This window comes from Lathamus discolor, chromosome 12, assembly GCF_037157495.1.
Source record: "Lathamus discolor isolate bLatDis1 chromosome 12, bLatDis1.hap1, whole genome shotgun sequence".
NCBI lineage: Eukaryota > Metazoa > Chordata > Aves > Psittaciformes > Psittacidae > Lathamus > Lathamus discolor.
The window spans coordinates 13,234,968-13,252,024 of record NC_088895.1 but is presented as its reverse complement, the minus strand read 5'-3'; the positions used below and the strand labels follow the sequence as shown (position 1 = coordinate 13,252,024).

At 40.4% G+C, this 17,057-nt stretch overlaps 1 protein-coding gene across 12 annotated transcripts in view; it reads left to right on the top strand.

Moving 5' to 3' along the window:
• ATXN2 (ataxin 2) overlaps positions 1-17,057 on the top strand; it is a 51,513-nt gene that overhangs the window by 16,825 nt on the left and 17,631 nt on the right. For 4 of the 12 annotated variants that reach the window (XM_065693061.1, XM_065693057.1, XM_065693055.1 and 1 more), the window contains exons 6-18: positions 1,288-1,412; positions 2,682-2,773; positions 5,456-5,653; positions 6,124-6,302; positions 7,763-7,972; positions 9,650-9,832; positions 11,305-11,493; positions 12,178-12,285; positions 13,150-13,220; positions 13,907-14,214; positions 14,683-14,746; positions 14,858-15,010; positions 15,519-15,585. In XM_065693061.1, the coding sequence (XP_065549133.1) occupies positions 1,288-1,412; positions 2,682-2,773; positions 5,456-5,653; positions 6,124-6,302; positions 7,763-7,972; positions 9,650-9,832; positions 11,305-11,493; positions 12,178-12,285; positions 13,150-13,220; positions 13,907-14,214; positions 14,683-14,746; positions 14,858-15,010; positions 15,519-15,585 (1,947 nt within the window). The remainder of the gene's footprint in view (positions 1-1,287; positions 1,413-2,681; positions 2,774-5,455; positions 5,654-6,123; positions 6,303-7,762; positions 7,973-9,649; positions 9,833-11,304; positions 11,494-12,177; positions 12,286-13,149; positions 13,221-13,906; positions 14,215-14,682; positions 14,747-14,857; positions 15,011-15,518; positions 15,586-17,057) is intronic. The other 8 variants (XM_065693059.1, XM_065693058.1, XM_065693062.1 and 5 more) reach the window with 6 other exon arrangements.

Below are 17,057 nucleotides of genomic sequence, written 5' to 3'. Positions count from 1 at the left end.
CCTTGCTAAAGGTCTGAAATGTTTACTCCTCATTGTAGCAGTGGAACGATAATAGGAAATTGTAGCTTGCAGGCTTACTTATTTTAGGCTTATTTAGTTATTTATAAGCTTATAACAAGCCTATTTTGTTTTCTAAAGTTGCTTCTCTTGAAGTGTGGCAGCTCTGAGATCTGGTCGCTTACAAATATAAAGCTTGGCTTCCTCGATGAATGGCTCTGTACGTGTTTTACAGCACTTCAATATTCTAGTGTTATTCCTTCCTAAGTCTGGTTTGAATGAAACGTGAACAAGTGAAAATCAAAGCTCATGATCTTTATTTTCTTATATAGTTTTAATATCTTTTATAAACAGGAGCAGACCCTTTCTGTCTATTTATTTTCATATGTTTATTTTCATATGTTATTCACAACCGCTATGAGGGTGCTGAGGCGCTGGCACAGGGTGCCCAGAGAAGCTGTGGTTGCTCCATCCCTGGCAGTGTTCAAGGCCAGATTGGATGGGGCTTGGAGCAACCTGCTCTAGTGGAAGGTGTGCATGCCTGTGGGTTGGAATTGGATAGGCTTTAAGGTTTCTTCCAACCCAAACAAGTCTGGGGTTCTATGAACAAGAGGTAGAGAGTTTCTGAATCGTGCTGTGGGATTTGGGTAAGCTGCTGCTTGAGGAAGCTCTTGCAGGCAGGAAGACATCTCTGTTCACCTCACAGTGAATGGTGCACCAAGCTGATGGATAATTGAGTTACACTGCAAAGGGAGTAGAAGCGTGTGCATGCATGCTGGTGTGCTGAGGAGTTGTAGAAATAGAAGAAACTCGGATGTTTGAAGAGGAACTTGTAATTTACCCATTTAAGGGAAAGGGACTGGGTTGCACTCATGCTTTTTTGACATTTGCATAGTACGTTAGTGTGCAGTTGGTTGGGCTGTTCAGAAAACGCTTTCTACAAGGCTTGGGTTTTGTAGAGGAATGGGGATCCTCAGGTCATCCTTTTTGTTCTTTTTTTCCCCCCAAAACCATACATGTAGTTTGCGTACTGCATTTTGAAATAACTGAAAGTAATCACTGCTATTTTTTGATACATTAGAATTGAGTCTGTACTTTCATAGCTATTCTGAGTCTGAAGTGCCTTTCTAACATAGTCCTATTGAATACCGCAACTACAAGAGAAGGTGAATGATACTTAATGTGCCTGTGATTCAGCTGTATTTGGTTGTTCCTCAGGTAAACTAATGTGTATGTTTCCTGTATGTAACCAAATTAATTTCCCCCCCATCCCTCCCCACTGCATTGTAGATGCTTTTACTGATTCAGCCATCAGTGCTAAAGTCAATGGTGAACACAAGGAAAAGGATCTTGAACCATGGGATGGAGGAGAGAACACCGCTACGGAGGAGCTTGAGGCATTAGAGACAGATGTTGTAAGTAATGCTTTTTATCATGTATGGCAGTCTGTAGATCAGCTAGTTCTCTGGACATGCCTTGCAACAATTCCTTAATCTAGTAATGAACTTTGGACTGAAATTGCTGCCTCCATTGTATGGGTGGATGTTCAGTCTTTGCTGGCAGCTGCCACAGTAGATTTTTACCATTTGAATAAGAATAGCTGGATTTCAAATGCCAGTTTTGGCAAATATTGACAAATGGCAGCAGCTGTGGTAAGGGACGTGTTTGACTCATGGACCTGGCTGAAAGAGGAGCTTTGATTAAGGACTCCAAATTCAGCAGTACACTGAAGTGATTTACGTTTAATCAGAGCGTTCCTGTCTGACTATCACTGCATTTGGAAATTATGGCGAAATTGTGCTTAGCTAACTGTCTCTGAGCTAAGATCAAGGAAATGGGTGGAAGTATGACCCATGACTTAATAAGCACAGATACAATCTCAGTAGATTATGAATCGTTAGATGAAGAGTATGGTCTCAAATGACATTTCCTTATACACCATAGCAGTCAGCTCTTACTCAACCCTTCATTCTTCTTAGTAAGGTATTCAGACTGCAATACGTTAAAGAAAGAGGATGGTATTTCTGATTAGAGGAGAATCTACTCGTATTACTGTGGTGCTTATTAACTTTGGGTAGAACAGTTATCCTGTCAATTTTAGTGTACATATTGTACAGCTGAGATTTATTAGAATACTTAAGACTGTCAGTGCTTTTATAAAACATTCACAACGTTTACCATTGTGCTTTGAGTGCTGTAATAGCAATTTTACTAAAGTGGGGAAGTTGTGCATATCAACAGGGGTGTTCTGCCTGTGGGGTGTGTGGCTCACATAATTGCATTAGTAGTGCCTTTGAAAAGCTGGAGCGTTTGCCACAGCAAAGGACACTTCTAACGTTCAGAAGCGTCAGTTTGCAATTGTGGAAAAGGCGTTCATCTATGTATTCCCTGCTAGCCAGTAATCTTCTAGTACCAGAGTGAGCATGGTACTTAAAACCCGTCATAAAAAGAACACAAAACCACACAACAAACAAGAAAAACCTGGCTTTTGAAGGTAAAATCTGTGCATCTGGTGAACAAATGTCTCTGGAATAAATTGTAGCTTTAGTAACTTTGCTATCTGGACAGTGAATTTATAGGCCCAAGGAAAAGGGCAAAAGGTGTCATTTCTGCCATCAGCCCTTAAGTTTGAGGGAATTGTGTTTCCAGTGTCATTTTGAAAAACAAACATCATTTTCTTCTAGTCTAATGGATGGGATCCCAATGACATGTTTCGTTACAATGAAGAAAATTATGGTGTAGTATCAACTTATGACAGCAGTTTATCTTCTTATACGTAAGTTCCAAAATATTTTGTTATTAGATTTGTATTTCATGTTCTCCCTGCTTCAACAAACTGTGTATCCTGAAGAGAATTTTGCATACTCTCTAAAGCTGTGAAATCGAGTAACTGAAAATGCAATGAATGAATAGTGCTTAAGAAACCTTGCCAGCCTTTTGTGAATAGTTAGATGTAGTAATCATTATATGTTCCCTTAAATGGGCACAATTCCTTCCCATTGCAACATTTTCTGAAGTTAGGCATGCAATAATACTTGTTTCTCACAAAAACCTTTATGAATAAGGTGGAAAATACCAAATTGTGAAACTGTCTTTGCATAGATGCTCTGTCTATAGTTTGTGTTTAACCTAACAGAGCAGTGTCACTCAATCCTGGTTTTATTGAGCCAGTTGATCTGGATGATGTTGGAATGCTGCTGATGACCGGGGGGTTGGGGGGGGTTGTGTGCTGTGACTTGTTTAGCAGACTTGTCTAGATCTAAACTAAAGTTTTACTTACAGTATAATAACAACTTGAATATAGAAGTAGTATAAACCCTGCTCTGGCTACTTTGGCAGTGTGGACCTGTTCCCAGTAGTCTGCAGCTATAATGTTAACTGCAACTGCAAAACAAATCGATTGCAGATGTTCAGCAGCCATTGTGAAATGTCTTTAATGTTTTCCCACTCTTTTAACCCCCGAAGTGTAAACTTATTTTTGAATGGCAAGGAATTGCAGGGAATATTTTGATTTTTATTAGTCTGCAGGTCTCTGGTTCAACAGTTTTATTTCTACTATTTTGTTAAAATAGACCTGTGACATGGTGATCATCAAAGTGCTTTAATCGGCTTACGTTTGAATCCTAGAGAAGCTGGTCTTTCATATACTTCACTGCTCTAAGTACTTTTTGTACTTTTGAACTTTAGTCTTCCATCTTTCTACTTTATGGATATTAGTGGAAAGAGATTAAAACCATGAAGGTGGCTTTAAATTAATGCCATTGTTTCCTAGTCAAGCAACTTGCTCTGCATCTCAGGCTTGCTGAACTGGGAAGCTCTTTTCCTGGTTCTCCCAAGTATGTGATGGGCAGCAGCCTAGCTAAATGAGTATATGTGCAACTGAAGCATTGTGATGGATTTATTGTTTGATTGTTTTCCCTTCCTAGAACCAAGCAGGTATAGTTAGTCAAACTGCATGAAGGTGCAAGTTTGTGTTCTAGCAGGTGTACTGCATTAGTATGTTCATCACCTGCTGTACATGCTTCTCTCATCACTGGGGTTCAAAACAACTTTTCCCCATTAGAAAACATAAATCCGTATGTTCCATCAGGAATTCTTTTGCTTGGTTAGGTTGACATCCCTGCTGCCGTACATCCCTTCATTTTTTTCAGTCTCTTTAAATAAATGAGGATGTATTGGGTGTTCTTAAGTGTAAGCTTAATACAGGGCAAGCAAGGCCTGTGACTTCAGGTTTGTCTGCTTTAAGTTCTTGCATAGCTTATTTGAGCCAAAGCTTTATGCTGAAGGGTAAGGGGTTTATTTCATACCCTTGAAGTTCCCATTGATAAGGCCAGCAGATGTCTGGCCAGAAGTGTATGAGGAAAAAATGTGTGATGCAGTAGCTGAGTGCTGGCTTGGTTTTGTCAAAGCCACTTGTTTTCCTGGTTGTGCCACCAACACTTGAGTAATCTTGCATATGTTAGTACATACTTGGCTTGTGTCTCCACCTACTTTCTTTGTTCTTTTTTTGTATTATTCAAAGTATGTGCAGTAGTGATTCTATAATGCCCAGCATAGCATGGTCCAAGCCTCAGCTGTGTTCTTTATGTAGTTTATTCTGAAGTAAGGTTGGATGAAATGACTTCTAGAACTCAGTATTAGAACTGGGGACAAAGTGCAAAGTTGCTTTGTAAAACCTGATTCTTAAACACAAATTAGAAGAGGTAAAAACCAAAACCATGGGTGGACAGAAGGAGTTGCAGGGTGTAATGTCCATCCCTAGTTACCTTTCAGTATTTCATTGCTTCTGTGTTTAATACTTGGTGGCTTTCCTAAGGAACCTACGTATGCTTTTTGCAACATGCTATTACCTAATAGAGAATGGTAGAGAATACGTGGAATGAATGGGTTTGAGGTCCTAGGACATGGCAAGTGAGTCATGGGTTTCTGGTCCTGTGCTCTAATGTGTGGCATTCATCTTTTCTGCAGTTCCCTCGTAACAGGAAGAGCTGCAGTTCTATGGCTGGAATTATCAAAGGATTAGGAATGTAACTGTTTAATTTCAGTAGGACTGGGGACTCTTGGGTCCACTGGGAATGTGTAAATAGCTAAAGAAATTCAAATACAGTCTTTTAGAGCAGCTTCCTATCTAAACAACAGGCTGAGGCTTCTTATTACTAATGTACTCAAGCATGTGAAAATTGGAGCTTTTGCATAGCTTTAGGGACTGGGGATTTTGCAAGTCCTATGGAAGAGCTCTGCACCCTGACCTCAGCTCTCCAGGCAGGTACATAGCACTGAATTTGCACCAAGTATCAAATCAGTCCAGGAATATCAATATACTAAAAAAGATAGCAAGTCTTCTGGCTTAAAAGCAATTTGTTTTCCTCTTGACTTGGTTAGAATTAACACAGTGTCGTTTTTGTAGCTCCTTTGCGCTTTTGAATGCATTTCAGAGGTTCTTTTTGTTGTCTTCTAGGGTGCCATTAGAAAGAGATAATTCAGAAGAGTTTTTAAAACGGGAAGCCAGAGCAACTCAATTAGCAGAGGAAATCGAATCAAGTGCCCAATACAAAGCTCGGGTTGCCTTGGAAAACGATGAAAGAACAGAAGAAGAAAAATACACTGCTGTTCAGAGAAATGCTAACGAACGAGAAGGCCACGGTGTGAACACTAGGTACTTGCATACACTGTCAATAGTGGTTTGAGTTAAGTGATGTACATGTTTTGGTACAATTTGCTCATTGAAACTGCTTTTTCAGCAGGGCTGATGAGGTTAGGAACCTTGTGTAAACAATCCTGTGCTGGTTTTGGCACTCGCGCTAACTTGCGCACCTCCGCCTGGCCCTGTATTATCTCTGTGGTGAATTCAGACCGAATTACAGGAAAAGGCAGTGGTTATGGTGTGTCGTGGGGAATTTCAGGCATTAGGACTAAAGCGTTCAGTGTTCGTGAGCTCATAGAAAGTGGACTCTGTGGTCAGTATCAAAAGCCAATTCAGGAGGTGAATGTTAGGTCAACATCTGATAGTATTTAGAATTTTCCTTTAGCTTGATTTGAGAAGGATAGAAAATGCCAGCAGAGCACTTGGTCAGGTACTTTTCATTGTTCTGTCTTAACACTGATAGAAATTTGCTGTTTTTACAGAGAAAATAAATACATTCCACCTGGGCAGAGGAATAGAGATGTCCTGTCCTGGGGAAGTGGAAGACAAAACTCACCAAGGATGGGCCAGTCTGGATCAGGCCCACCAATTTCAAGGTCTGGATCCCATACTTCAGAATTCAGTCCTAACTCTGGAGCAGATCAAAGAGTAGTTAACGGAGGCAAGTATCTGAAGTCTAAACAAATGTGCTTTATAAAATTGCAGTCAATTACCTAATTATGTTGCAACTGCATCTGGTGTGGTCTTAGGATGTGTATTTCGTAAGCTAGATTAGCACTCATCATTTAACACAGAGGTCGTGATTTTGATTTGGGTTTAATTTGTAATGGAACACGCATTTGGCTGCGCTGTACAAAGCTTTTCAGAGCAGAAATATCACTTGTTTTCCCTCAATCACCTTTGTCTTAGATGATGGTGCAGTATCAGGTTTTAAAGGTTAAAACCTGCTTTGTGTAGTACTGCTGCTGAGCTCAACGGAGGAGTAGCAATGCTGACACCTAGTGAAAGGGAAGTGGCAGCCAACAAGGCATCTTTCTTCCTTTCTGGTGCATGGATCAATTCTCTTTCCCATGAAAAAGGATAAAGCAAAAGAAGTGTTAGGGGAAGAGGAATCAAAGCCTTCTCTCCAAATAGCTATTTGAGTATTTGCTGCTATACACATGGGTAATATTTATAAACAGACATCACTAGGCACTGTATAGCAGGAATTGGTGTTCCATAAACCAGACACCATGTATCCGAGATGGATTTCAGCAGTAGCCTATACTAAAGGCATTATTTTTCTAAGTTAAAACTGCTGTTACAAGAGATGGCTGTGAATAAATGATAAATATAGAGTACTCAAGTGCCTCTATCTGGAGAGGAGGTCTGAAAACCATCTAAAGGTAAGTGAGACTTCCTTTTTAAATACAGTCAGCTGTACAAAGGATGAACAACTGAGTCTTGCCCAAACAGTGCGAACCTTGACATTTATTCATAGTAATTGTGGTTTCTGTCATACTATTAGTCTGCTGAATGAAAACATATACCTAAGATATTCAGAATGGCTTGTGAATTAAATCTCTTTGATTTGGAAACAATGAGCCCTATATCCTAGACTAAAATATGACATTAATACTTCAGATAACTGCTAAAAGCATTAATGGCAGGATTCAGACACTGAACACCGCTGCTTTTTGTAAAGATACAGTTCCTAGAATTGATACTGCTCATCATTTGGTTTGAAAGTAGCAGTTTGTAGAGTCAATACTGTATGTGAACCGCTGTTTGAGAACCTCTAGTAGCTATTTAAGGACCTTGTCAAGAGTGATGCGTACTGTAGAACATATATATAATAGGCTAACAGATCAAACTTTACTGTCTATTCCTTAGTAGTATTTGTAGATCCTAATTAACCCTTTGGGGAGTTTGTGACATTCAGATGTTAAATTTGACCTGAAGTGGAGGAAATAACCTTGCACAGACCGATTTTCTTGGTTGCCGAGCTAAACTGAGCTATCCCCAAAGGGTTAAACATGAAAAATCATTTTGTCATATTTTACTTTTTTTTTTCTGTTGACCTTTTTCCCCATAATTTTTCTTTAGTTTTTATACTTTCCTTCATATCATTTGTTCTGTCAGGTGTTCCCTGGCCATCGCCTTGCCCATCTCCTTCCTCTCGCCCACCTTCTCGCTACCAGTCAGGTCCCAACTCTCTTCCACCTCGGGCAGCCACCCCTACACGGCCGCCCTCCAGGCCCCCCTCGCGGCCCTCCAGGCCCCCGTCTCACCCCTCTGCTCATGGTTCTCCAGCTCCTGTCTCTACTATGCCTAAACGCATGTCTTCAGAAGGTACAATACCACGATTTGTTCATGTTTTTGTTTGTCTTTGTTTAACTCCTTTGTGAGTTTAATTACAAAATTGTTTTTCCTCTTCATTACTTAACCTATAATTTGTGTTTAACTTTAGTTTTATCAGACTATTTCTATTAACCTTTTTATTTGAAGAGCTTTACAAAAACAAAATAAAGCTGTGACATTTCCCAAGTTGGTATGAAATCAGCTCAGCTTTGTAAACGCTGCTCAGTGTCTTAACTTAACCAACAGCAACATGCAGGACCTGATAACTTGAAGGGCCTTCTTAGGAATATAAATTTATATAACATATCAAATATTTTAATACAGTTGTTCCACAAAAAGCAGTTCCAAATTGAACTAAATCATTGAATTTCCTTTTGTTAAAAACCAGTGTTTGGAGAAGTGCACTGTGGAATGGGATAGGATAAGCTGCTTTATAGGTGAATCTGTAGAAGGCTTTAGATCTGTTTGCATTAGCAGCCAGGAATATGCAGGGAAAGGCTAACCCGTGAGTCTCCATAGCTGTATGCAGGAGTATCTGAGCTAAATTTGTCCTCTGAGGGTACAGGAAGGGAACACATTCTAAAATGTTTATTTAATCTTCTTTAAGTGCACTTAAAAAGTAGCCTGCACAACACGTGCTAGGGCATTGCTGGACAAAGTGTGTATTCTTTAAAAGACTTGCCTGTAGATAAATTGGGTTGAAGTGTGCTTTAGAGTCATGGTTAAAATAGAGGCTGTCATTTAAAAATTTATGTAACCAGAAGAGGTACTTGATATTTTAGAACTTTATCTAAAACCAGAAAGCCATTATCTGAACTTTTCACTGTTACTGACCTACATTAAAAGTGAACTGTAATCGGCCACGTTGTCTTCTGTTCATACACCGTTTTTCCTTTTGAAGTATCAACATTTCAGTCTCATCTTGTAAAGAGAAATGTATTTTAGGCTATAGGAACTGTATTGCTGCTTAGACTTGAGCATAACTGTTCTGTGGCAGTGGTATAAGCTGTTCAGAATTACTGTACTCACTTCTGACTTTAGCTTCTGGCGTTACAACATGCATGACTTGAACCTTGGGATAACAATAACTTGTTTGGTTGCAATTTTGCTGACTTGTAAATGAATTGCGACGTGCTGCAGGCAATTCGGCCTCAATGCAGAATGCTCTGCTGAAATTCCCCAAGAGCATTGGCCAGCCAGTGATGACTGCACTGTAAATACATGGTTGGTATCACTGACCACCTGACAAAAGCAATGGATATTTGTTCTTTTCTGGAAAACCTTTGATAGCCTGGAGCTGTGCTTATCCAGAGGGAACTGGGCCCCTCACCTTTTTGGCTTGTCTGGCAGTAAGCAATATTGGATGCTTGGGTTCAAATCTTTTACATCCAGGACTTGCATACCTGTTCTAATTCTGATAAAGCTTCTAAATATCAATGAACTTGAGCTGTCAGAGCAAGGCGATGAGTGTGTTGGTAGTCTGGCTGGACCAATGACTTGGCCTCTTTACTCTCATGGATCCCTGGTTCTAGTTGATGTCAGTGTAAATTGCTTGACTGTAATACTGAGAGTTATTAGATTAAGTCCAGTTTTAAAAGCAGTATGTTTGGGTACTCGTAGTGGTGGACATTAAGTACTTATTGTGTGGGGTTGTCTTCTTCTCCTCAGGGCCTCCACGGATGTCTCCTAAGGCACAACGGCACCCTCGAGGTCACAGAGTCTCTACTGGTAGGGGTACAATTTCAAGTGGCTTAGAATTTGTATCTCATAATGCACCAGGGGAAGCATCTACTACTGCAGTGGCACGAGGCAGCCCTTCAGGTGGGACGTGGTCATCAGTTGTCAGTGGGGGTAGGTAAAGCTTGGCTTATTGCAGATGGCTTGCCAGGGGCACTCTAGAGTGTGAATGCTAAGCAGAATACTGCGTTTCTAGACAATTCAGGCTCTGAATAAACACTGGTCTGTTAACTTAGCCTGTTCAGATGATGGGGGACAAGGATGTTCCCAGGTAGCTTAGTAAACTAGTTGGTGAGTTGGTCCTTCAGGTGCAGTATTGACCTAATGGCAGAGAGGTTAAGTCAGATGCTGTATGAAAGGAAGGAAAAATGTGGGAATTGGTTGACGAAAAAAGCAATTTTCAGGGAAGTTATTGAAGGAGACAGGAAAAGTTCTTTGTGTTCCATTGTGTCACTGAATTTGGTTAATGGCAGTGTAACTGAGTTGTGGTTTACAAATGGAGGAGGCGTTTGGATAGAGGAAGGCTGGTGTTAGAGGATTCAAGTTGGATATATTTTTCCTTTAAAAACTGGTCAGGTTTTAAGTGGCCATTTTGTGTTTGTCTCAGTGCTGTAGCAGCAGATAATAGTCAGTGTCTTTTCTTGTTTTGTTCCATTAACACGTTTCTTAAATACTTCATGACACAGGCCCTAGTCTCAAGCTTTTGTAGTTGAGGCCGTGTTCTAGTGAGTTGTCAGCAGCTGGGCACTCTCTTTGAATTGAAGGGCAAGCGGGCAGCAGTTTGAAGTCTGGTACATGTTAGCAGTGCTAGAGCTCTGGAGGAGGGCAGTGGGAATGCATGTTTCAGCAAGAAGGGAGGAATTAGACCCCCTCAGACCTGTTGCCCTGTGGAAAAGATTTAACCTCTTCTGTTACGGCATTATGTCTGATTCATCTTCCCTCCCCATTTTATATGTTGTTAGCGTGCAAGTAGGATTGTTAAAACAACTTAACCTGTCTTTCTCCTCGCTCAGTTGATGTTAATATGTGATGTAAGGCACGTAACTAGCCACGGCGGGATGAGCAGGAGGTGCAACTTACGATTCAAAGAATGTACAGCTTCCCTCACTGCTTTAACACGGGGGCAAAACCATACATCACACCATCTTCTTTCAATAGGATATTGTTTTTCTTCCAGCTGGCAAGCCTCCAAAAGAGGACGCTGTAAAATGGATGTGGTTTTTTTCAGCCCTTTTAAAAACGTTTTACAGCTGTTTGTGTGGAGACCTGTCCACCTTTTCTGTGTTAATGTGAGCTGTTGTAGCTGTACTACTTGGGGGCTGGGGAGAATATTGCAGTTTCATGGTGGCACTACAGGGCAGTGATATGTATTAGGGGACAGTCTGCAGAATAATTGCACCACTTACCTGCAATGCTGCATTGTAAGGAACTAGGAGATGTACCTGAAAGGTAAACAGGTTTTCAGTTACTATATAATTCTCCACTAAGTATTTTAAAGCATGTCATTAGTGATTTGTAAATAAGCAAACTGCTGAGCAGATGAGGAAACTTAATCCTATAACTGTTTTTTCCCTGTTTGTTTCTAGTTCCGAGATTATCCCCTAAAACACACAGGCCTAGGTCTCCAAGGCAGAGCAGCACTCCCATGGGACCAGCTCTGCCTTCTCCTCAGCCTGGAACTATTCCCACTGAATCTGTTGCCATGCCTGTTCCAGCTGCCTCTCCTACACCTGCCAGCCCTGCATCCAACAGAGCAGTTACCCCTTCCAGTGAAGGTAAGTTACCCTTGCTGCTTGCAAATGCTCCTGTTCCTTAACCCTGACAAAGAATGTGCCTCTGCAAGAGCAGAGCTGTTTCCTAAATGATAGGAAAACTTCTGATGCGTTTGATTTCACTGTGTAGCAAGTTCCCCTTTTGTCATGATGCTAGCTTTAAACTAAGGTTGGAGAAAAACTTTTTGGTAAGTCTATATGCTCAATTTCTTCTGCTCTTTAAGGAATATGGGCTTATAGGTGTTTGACTTAAATTGAGGATTATATTTTTTCTTCAAACTGAGTTCCTGGCTGTTTAAAGAAACATGGGATGCTGGTTTCAAAGAATATTCTGAGCATAGCAAAAGGAAGGGGAATAATCCAAACACTCAAGAGCACAGTCAAGATGTCTGAGGACTCTGATCATTCTAGCACTGTCTAATGGACTAGTGAAAATAGTCCACTCTCAGTTTATAGTTCATTTCCCAGCCTAGTTAAGGCTCTTGTGTATGATGCGGGGGATGCGTTTGACAGGGACTTCTTCAGCTTAAAGTCAGAGTGGGAAGGAGGGAGGATAACCCTCCAGACCCCAGCGTTTTCTTTTGTAAGCTGAAGTGGTTAAATCTCAGTTCTGTTTCTGTCTTGCTTTCTCTCTTTGGTTAGTTTGAGTTGTGTGTAAGTGAATAACTTTGGTAATTTCTTTCCTAGCTAAAGATACTAGGCTTCAAGACCAGAGGCAAAATTCAGCAACTGGAAACAAGGAGAATATAAAGCCAAGTGAGACTTCTCCTAGTTTTCCTAAACCCGAAAACAAAGGTTTGTATCAAGCTTTCAACTATACTTGTGTAATAGAGGAATTCCACGTACTAAACCTGCTGTACTGACTGCTTTAGTTAGCATTTTGAGGAAGACTTGGAGGCAGCCTGACTGGGGTGTTCTACAGTGAAAACTTGGTCGTGCAGGTGTGAAGTGGCAGGCCTGCAATTTTACATGTTGTTCTGGACTCATTTTATCAACACAGAGTATAGAGATGCTCATGTGGATGGTGGGCTTTCTTTCTCTGTGAGTGTTCTTTTTCCTGCTCACAAAGCCGGTTTTTAGCTGTCTGGACTAAATGCGTGTTTCTGCTGAGAGCTGTATTCCTGAGCATCATGGTTAGCTCAGGTTTTGTAGCTGTGCTTCTTCCTGTTATGCCTTAAATTTGACCCTCTCTGCAGCATTGTTTGTTCATTTAGTTCTCCAAAACATCTTTTCATGTTGAAATTGTAATCATAAAATCATTTAGGTTGAAAAAGACCTTTAAGATCAAGTCCACCTGTAAACCTGACCTTGATCAGCGTTTCGCCTTTACTTGCTATGCTCTGAAATGCTGGTCTGTTAATGTTCTGAGGGTTTTGCTGCATGCTGCTTTGTGTTCAGCTGAGTTCTGCAGTCCCTGCACCTCAGGGCTTCTGTCTTGGTGCGACGCATTAGAACTACAGATATGCCAGTTATGTAATGCTGTGGTTTCAGCAGTGTATTTCTGTGTGCTCATACATGGAATTACAGCAAGCTCCAGATGAAATGATAACACTTTCATTTTTAGATGTGAAACATTTTTGCACACTCAATAATATGTACGTGTTGTGTATCAGTCTTGTATTAGAAATGCTTGGACAATGTTGATCTTATATTTGGCAGGTGTATCTCCAATTGTTTCAGAACATAGAAAACAGATTGATGATTTAAAGAAATTTAAGAATGACTTTAGGGTAAGTCTCTCTGTGTGTTAACTTAATGGTGTTAACTCATGTGCATCCAGACTATTTTAATGAACTGAATAAACTGCATGTGTTAACAGGAGAACAGGTCCTTACCACTTGGGCTTCATTTATGAAAGAGAAGAATTCATGCTAGATATTATAAAATCAATGCAGACTCTTGCTAGTAGAATTACCTAATACACATGAATGTGCATATTGACTGTACACTGAAAATAGTACTTGAAGCCTGTTTCATTATTAGGTACAAATAATTATCACGCTTAAACTCCGTATGGAAGAGCTGTTTGAAAATCAACTAAAGGGATTTGCTGAGGCAAATCGAAGATGGCCATATTGGTTTATTAAATCAGGTTGGCTTTTCAAGTGTTACTGTTAAATCACATGGGGATGAGTCCAGACGGTTGTCTTAAGCTTTCCTGTCACTCCCTAATCAACATATAGGTCATTTAAGTAGCTGAATAGTTTCTTTCACAGTGTAGGCTTAACACGTCATCCTGGTTCATAGATTTCTCTTCTAGTAGAGATTGAAATGTATGCTTTAAAAGGTCATTTCCAGATGATTGAGGCCGGTGGGACTGTGGTGTACTCTGTGTATGTGATAGCATTAGATTTGTCTCTCCCTAGTTCTGCATATCAATTTACTGAATATATTCCTTGGGGTTCTTTCTTTTCAGTTACAGTCGAGTTCCTCTTCAGATGCAGTGGATCAGCTGCTAAACAAAACCCGAGAAGGTGAAAAATCAAGAGATGTAGTTAAAGAAAAGACAGAATCAACCCCTAAAGAATCTATCATAGAAACTGGCAGTAATACTAACTCTAATGGTGGCAGTAGCAAACCTAATAGTCCAAGTATTTCTCCTTCAATAAGTAATAGTTCTGAGCAAAAGCGAGGGCCTGAGGTAACTTCACAAGGTGTACAGACATCTGGGCCTGGAAGTAAACAAGATAAAGAGGATAAAGAGGAGAAGAAGGATACTTCTGAGTGAGTAATTATGCCTTTTAGAATAAGCACATCTGTTATTAGCATTTAGCCATTTGTGGATAAAGCTGTGATGAATGTGTAATATCGTACTGTTTATATACTGATACCAGTACTCTCTGTTAGAGAGAACAGGTGAAGTAACTACTAAAAGTCATCTGATGAGTCAGTGGCAGGGCTGCATGTAGAGCTCTTTTGATGCCTAATTCCTGTCTAAATGCTTATTTAAATGTTTTCCTAGCTCATGTGAGCTGTAGTATCAACAGCAGGAAAGCTTTGTTATGGATAAGTATAGTAAGAGTACTGTCACCAAGGGTGGCTTTTTTCATGCCATGTGTTGCTTGAGTTCTCAGAAATCTGACTCTCAGATGGAAATGAAGTTTTTAATCTCTAAATTTTTAACCATTAGGGAGTTTTACAGGTATGCTTATAAAAGAATAATGCTGAATGTCATTTTTTTGTTACGTTTAGGCAAGTTAGAAAATCAACACTTAATCCTAATGCAAAAGAGTTCAACCCTCGATCTTTTGCTCAAGTAAGTTACTTGATACTGTTTAACATTGTTTTTGAGTAGATCTTTCTAAGTAAAACTTGTACTTGGAGGATAATCAAACTAATCTTATGCCTTGTTGAACTCTGTTTGTAGCCGAAACCTTCTACTACACCAACCTCCCCTCGTCCACAAGCTCAACCTAGCCCCTCCATGGTGGGTCATCAGCAGCCAACTCCAGTGTACACTCAGCCCGTTTGTTTTGCACCAAATATGATGTACCCGGTTCCAGTGAGTCCAGGCGTGCAGGTAAAATGCAGACTTACACTTCTCAGATGGTTGTCAGCAGGTTGAGGACACTTAGGAGATTAAGTTAAAACAGGGAGATGGTACAGCTTATAATACTGTTGTAAATATGGGCACAGTTGCATTGTTGTTAAGTTTTAGCTAGACTTCCTCCCCATCCTCTAAGCTCTCTTAAATTTTAAGCAACTGTTTCTTCCAGCTGTGTCCCACCAGTTTCTGGTCATTATAGGGATTACTAAAATAACAAATCTAACTGTTATAAAGCTGACTGATGTAGTACATTGAAGCAGCAGTAGCAGCATGACTTAACTGGTCATTGCCAACCATATGACCTTAGTTGTTTGTACATGCAGATTAATTACAGTGAGCCAAGAAAATACCTTATGTTAGACAGAGTTCACTAAACCATGTAACATAACAGAGTAAAACACATTAAGCTGAGTGGGGCCCCCACCCTGACACACATTCACTTTTTAAAGGAATATCACAGCTTCACCTCCTTCTGTTTCAGCCTTTGTATCCAATTCCCATGACGCCCATGCCAGTGAACCAAGCCAAGACATATAGAGCAGGTAAAGGTGAGAATAATACTGCCTGTTTGGTTCTTAGTCTGCATGCAGCATGAATACGTTACAGATGTTTGTGTGTTTTCTAATCTGTGTTAATTTGGTTTCAATTGCTATTTTAAATGCTATTTTTAATAAAGAGAAGTAAGTGGAAAATCCAGATAAACTAATTCAGCCAAAACATGCTAAGCTTGAGTAATGGGGAGTTGCTTGGTTTGGAATCTGATTTATCAAACAGGAAAATGTCTCTCATGTTAGTGTAAGCTGATCATTTCCTATATTTCATAAACATTAGGGGTTTGTTTAAAGGGAACCTTTCTGCGCCAGTTTTCTCCACTGATTTACAGCAGAGCCCTCAGTAGTGCTTTAGTAGAGGGGGTTGTTGTGGTTAACAAGCAAAATCACTTGTTTCTTCAGAAAGAGTTCATACTTCAGAGTATAGATAGAAATCCAGAGTAAGAGAGAAATACTTCAGAAAGAGTATGTGATGCCGCTCTTCTAGAAGGAGCTTACTGCTGATTCCAGTTTGTTCCTTTGCATTCCTTCTGCAACACTAACTGAACAGCTGGACTAACAATGCCATGGTTTTAAGAAGTGACACCTGTGGCTGTGGAGGAAGAGAACATGTGTGGTGAGATGCGCTCTCTTCTGGGCAGTGTAGTGAAGGAGCAGAAAAATGCTGGTCTTGTTTTGATAGTCGTGTTTCACATAATGCTCTGATTGTACACAGTGCATGCTTTCTTGCAGTTTTATACAGTGGGTTGTGATGATAGGTTCCAGTGCTGCAGCTCCAGTCACTGGAGGAGGAAATTGTTTAAAAGAGCAGTTCTGCTGTGTAGAAATAAACAAGTAGCCTTTATGAATGGAGGGAAGACAAAACCCCACAATGTAATTCTGTTTTAAACCACACTAACTTCACTGTGGTCTGACCCAGGAAATCTTCTGGTTGGTGACACTGATTGTTTTAATCAGAGATATGTTGCTGGGTACCCACTTGCTGCATGAGGCTGCTCTCCTGTTCTGAATTCCTTTCTCAAGTTCCATTAGTTTTGGATATCCATCCTGTGTGCAGCACAGTCCTGACGGAGCTGCATGGGTTGAAGGTCAGGGCCTTTACGCCGTTCCAGTTGCATCCTGTATTTACTCTTCTCTGTTGTTGATTTTCAGTGTAAATACAATCATCACTGAGTGAATTTACTGACATCTTCAACACTTCCCTCCTTGCCTCTCTCTAAGGGCTCTGTCTACATTGCGCACTGCAGTGGAGTTCACAGGTGCTTGGGTTAGCATAGTTATTAGTTGCAGTCTCACTGCAGCAAGCTGGAGCTCACCTTGAACTCTCATGCCCTATTGCTTAGTAGACTGAATTAGTTTGTGCTCAGTGCCTGGCTGCTGTGGTTTGGTTGACTGGCTTACCAGGATAGCTCAGGTAGTCCCACACTACAGCGCTCTGCTGTCTTAATCTTTCTTTCCTCTAATTATTC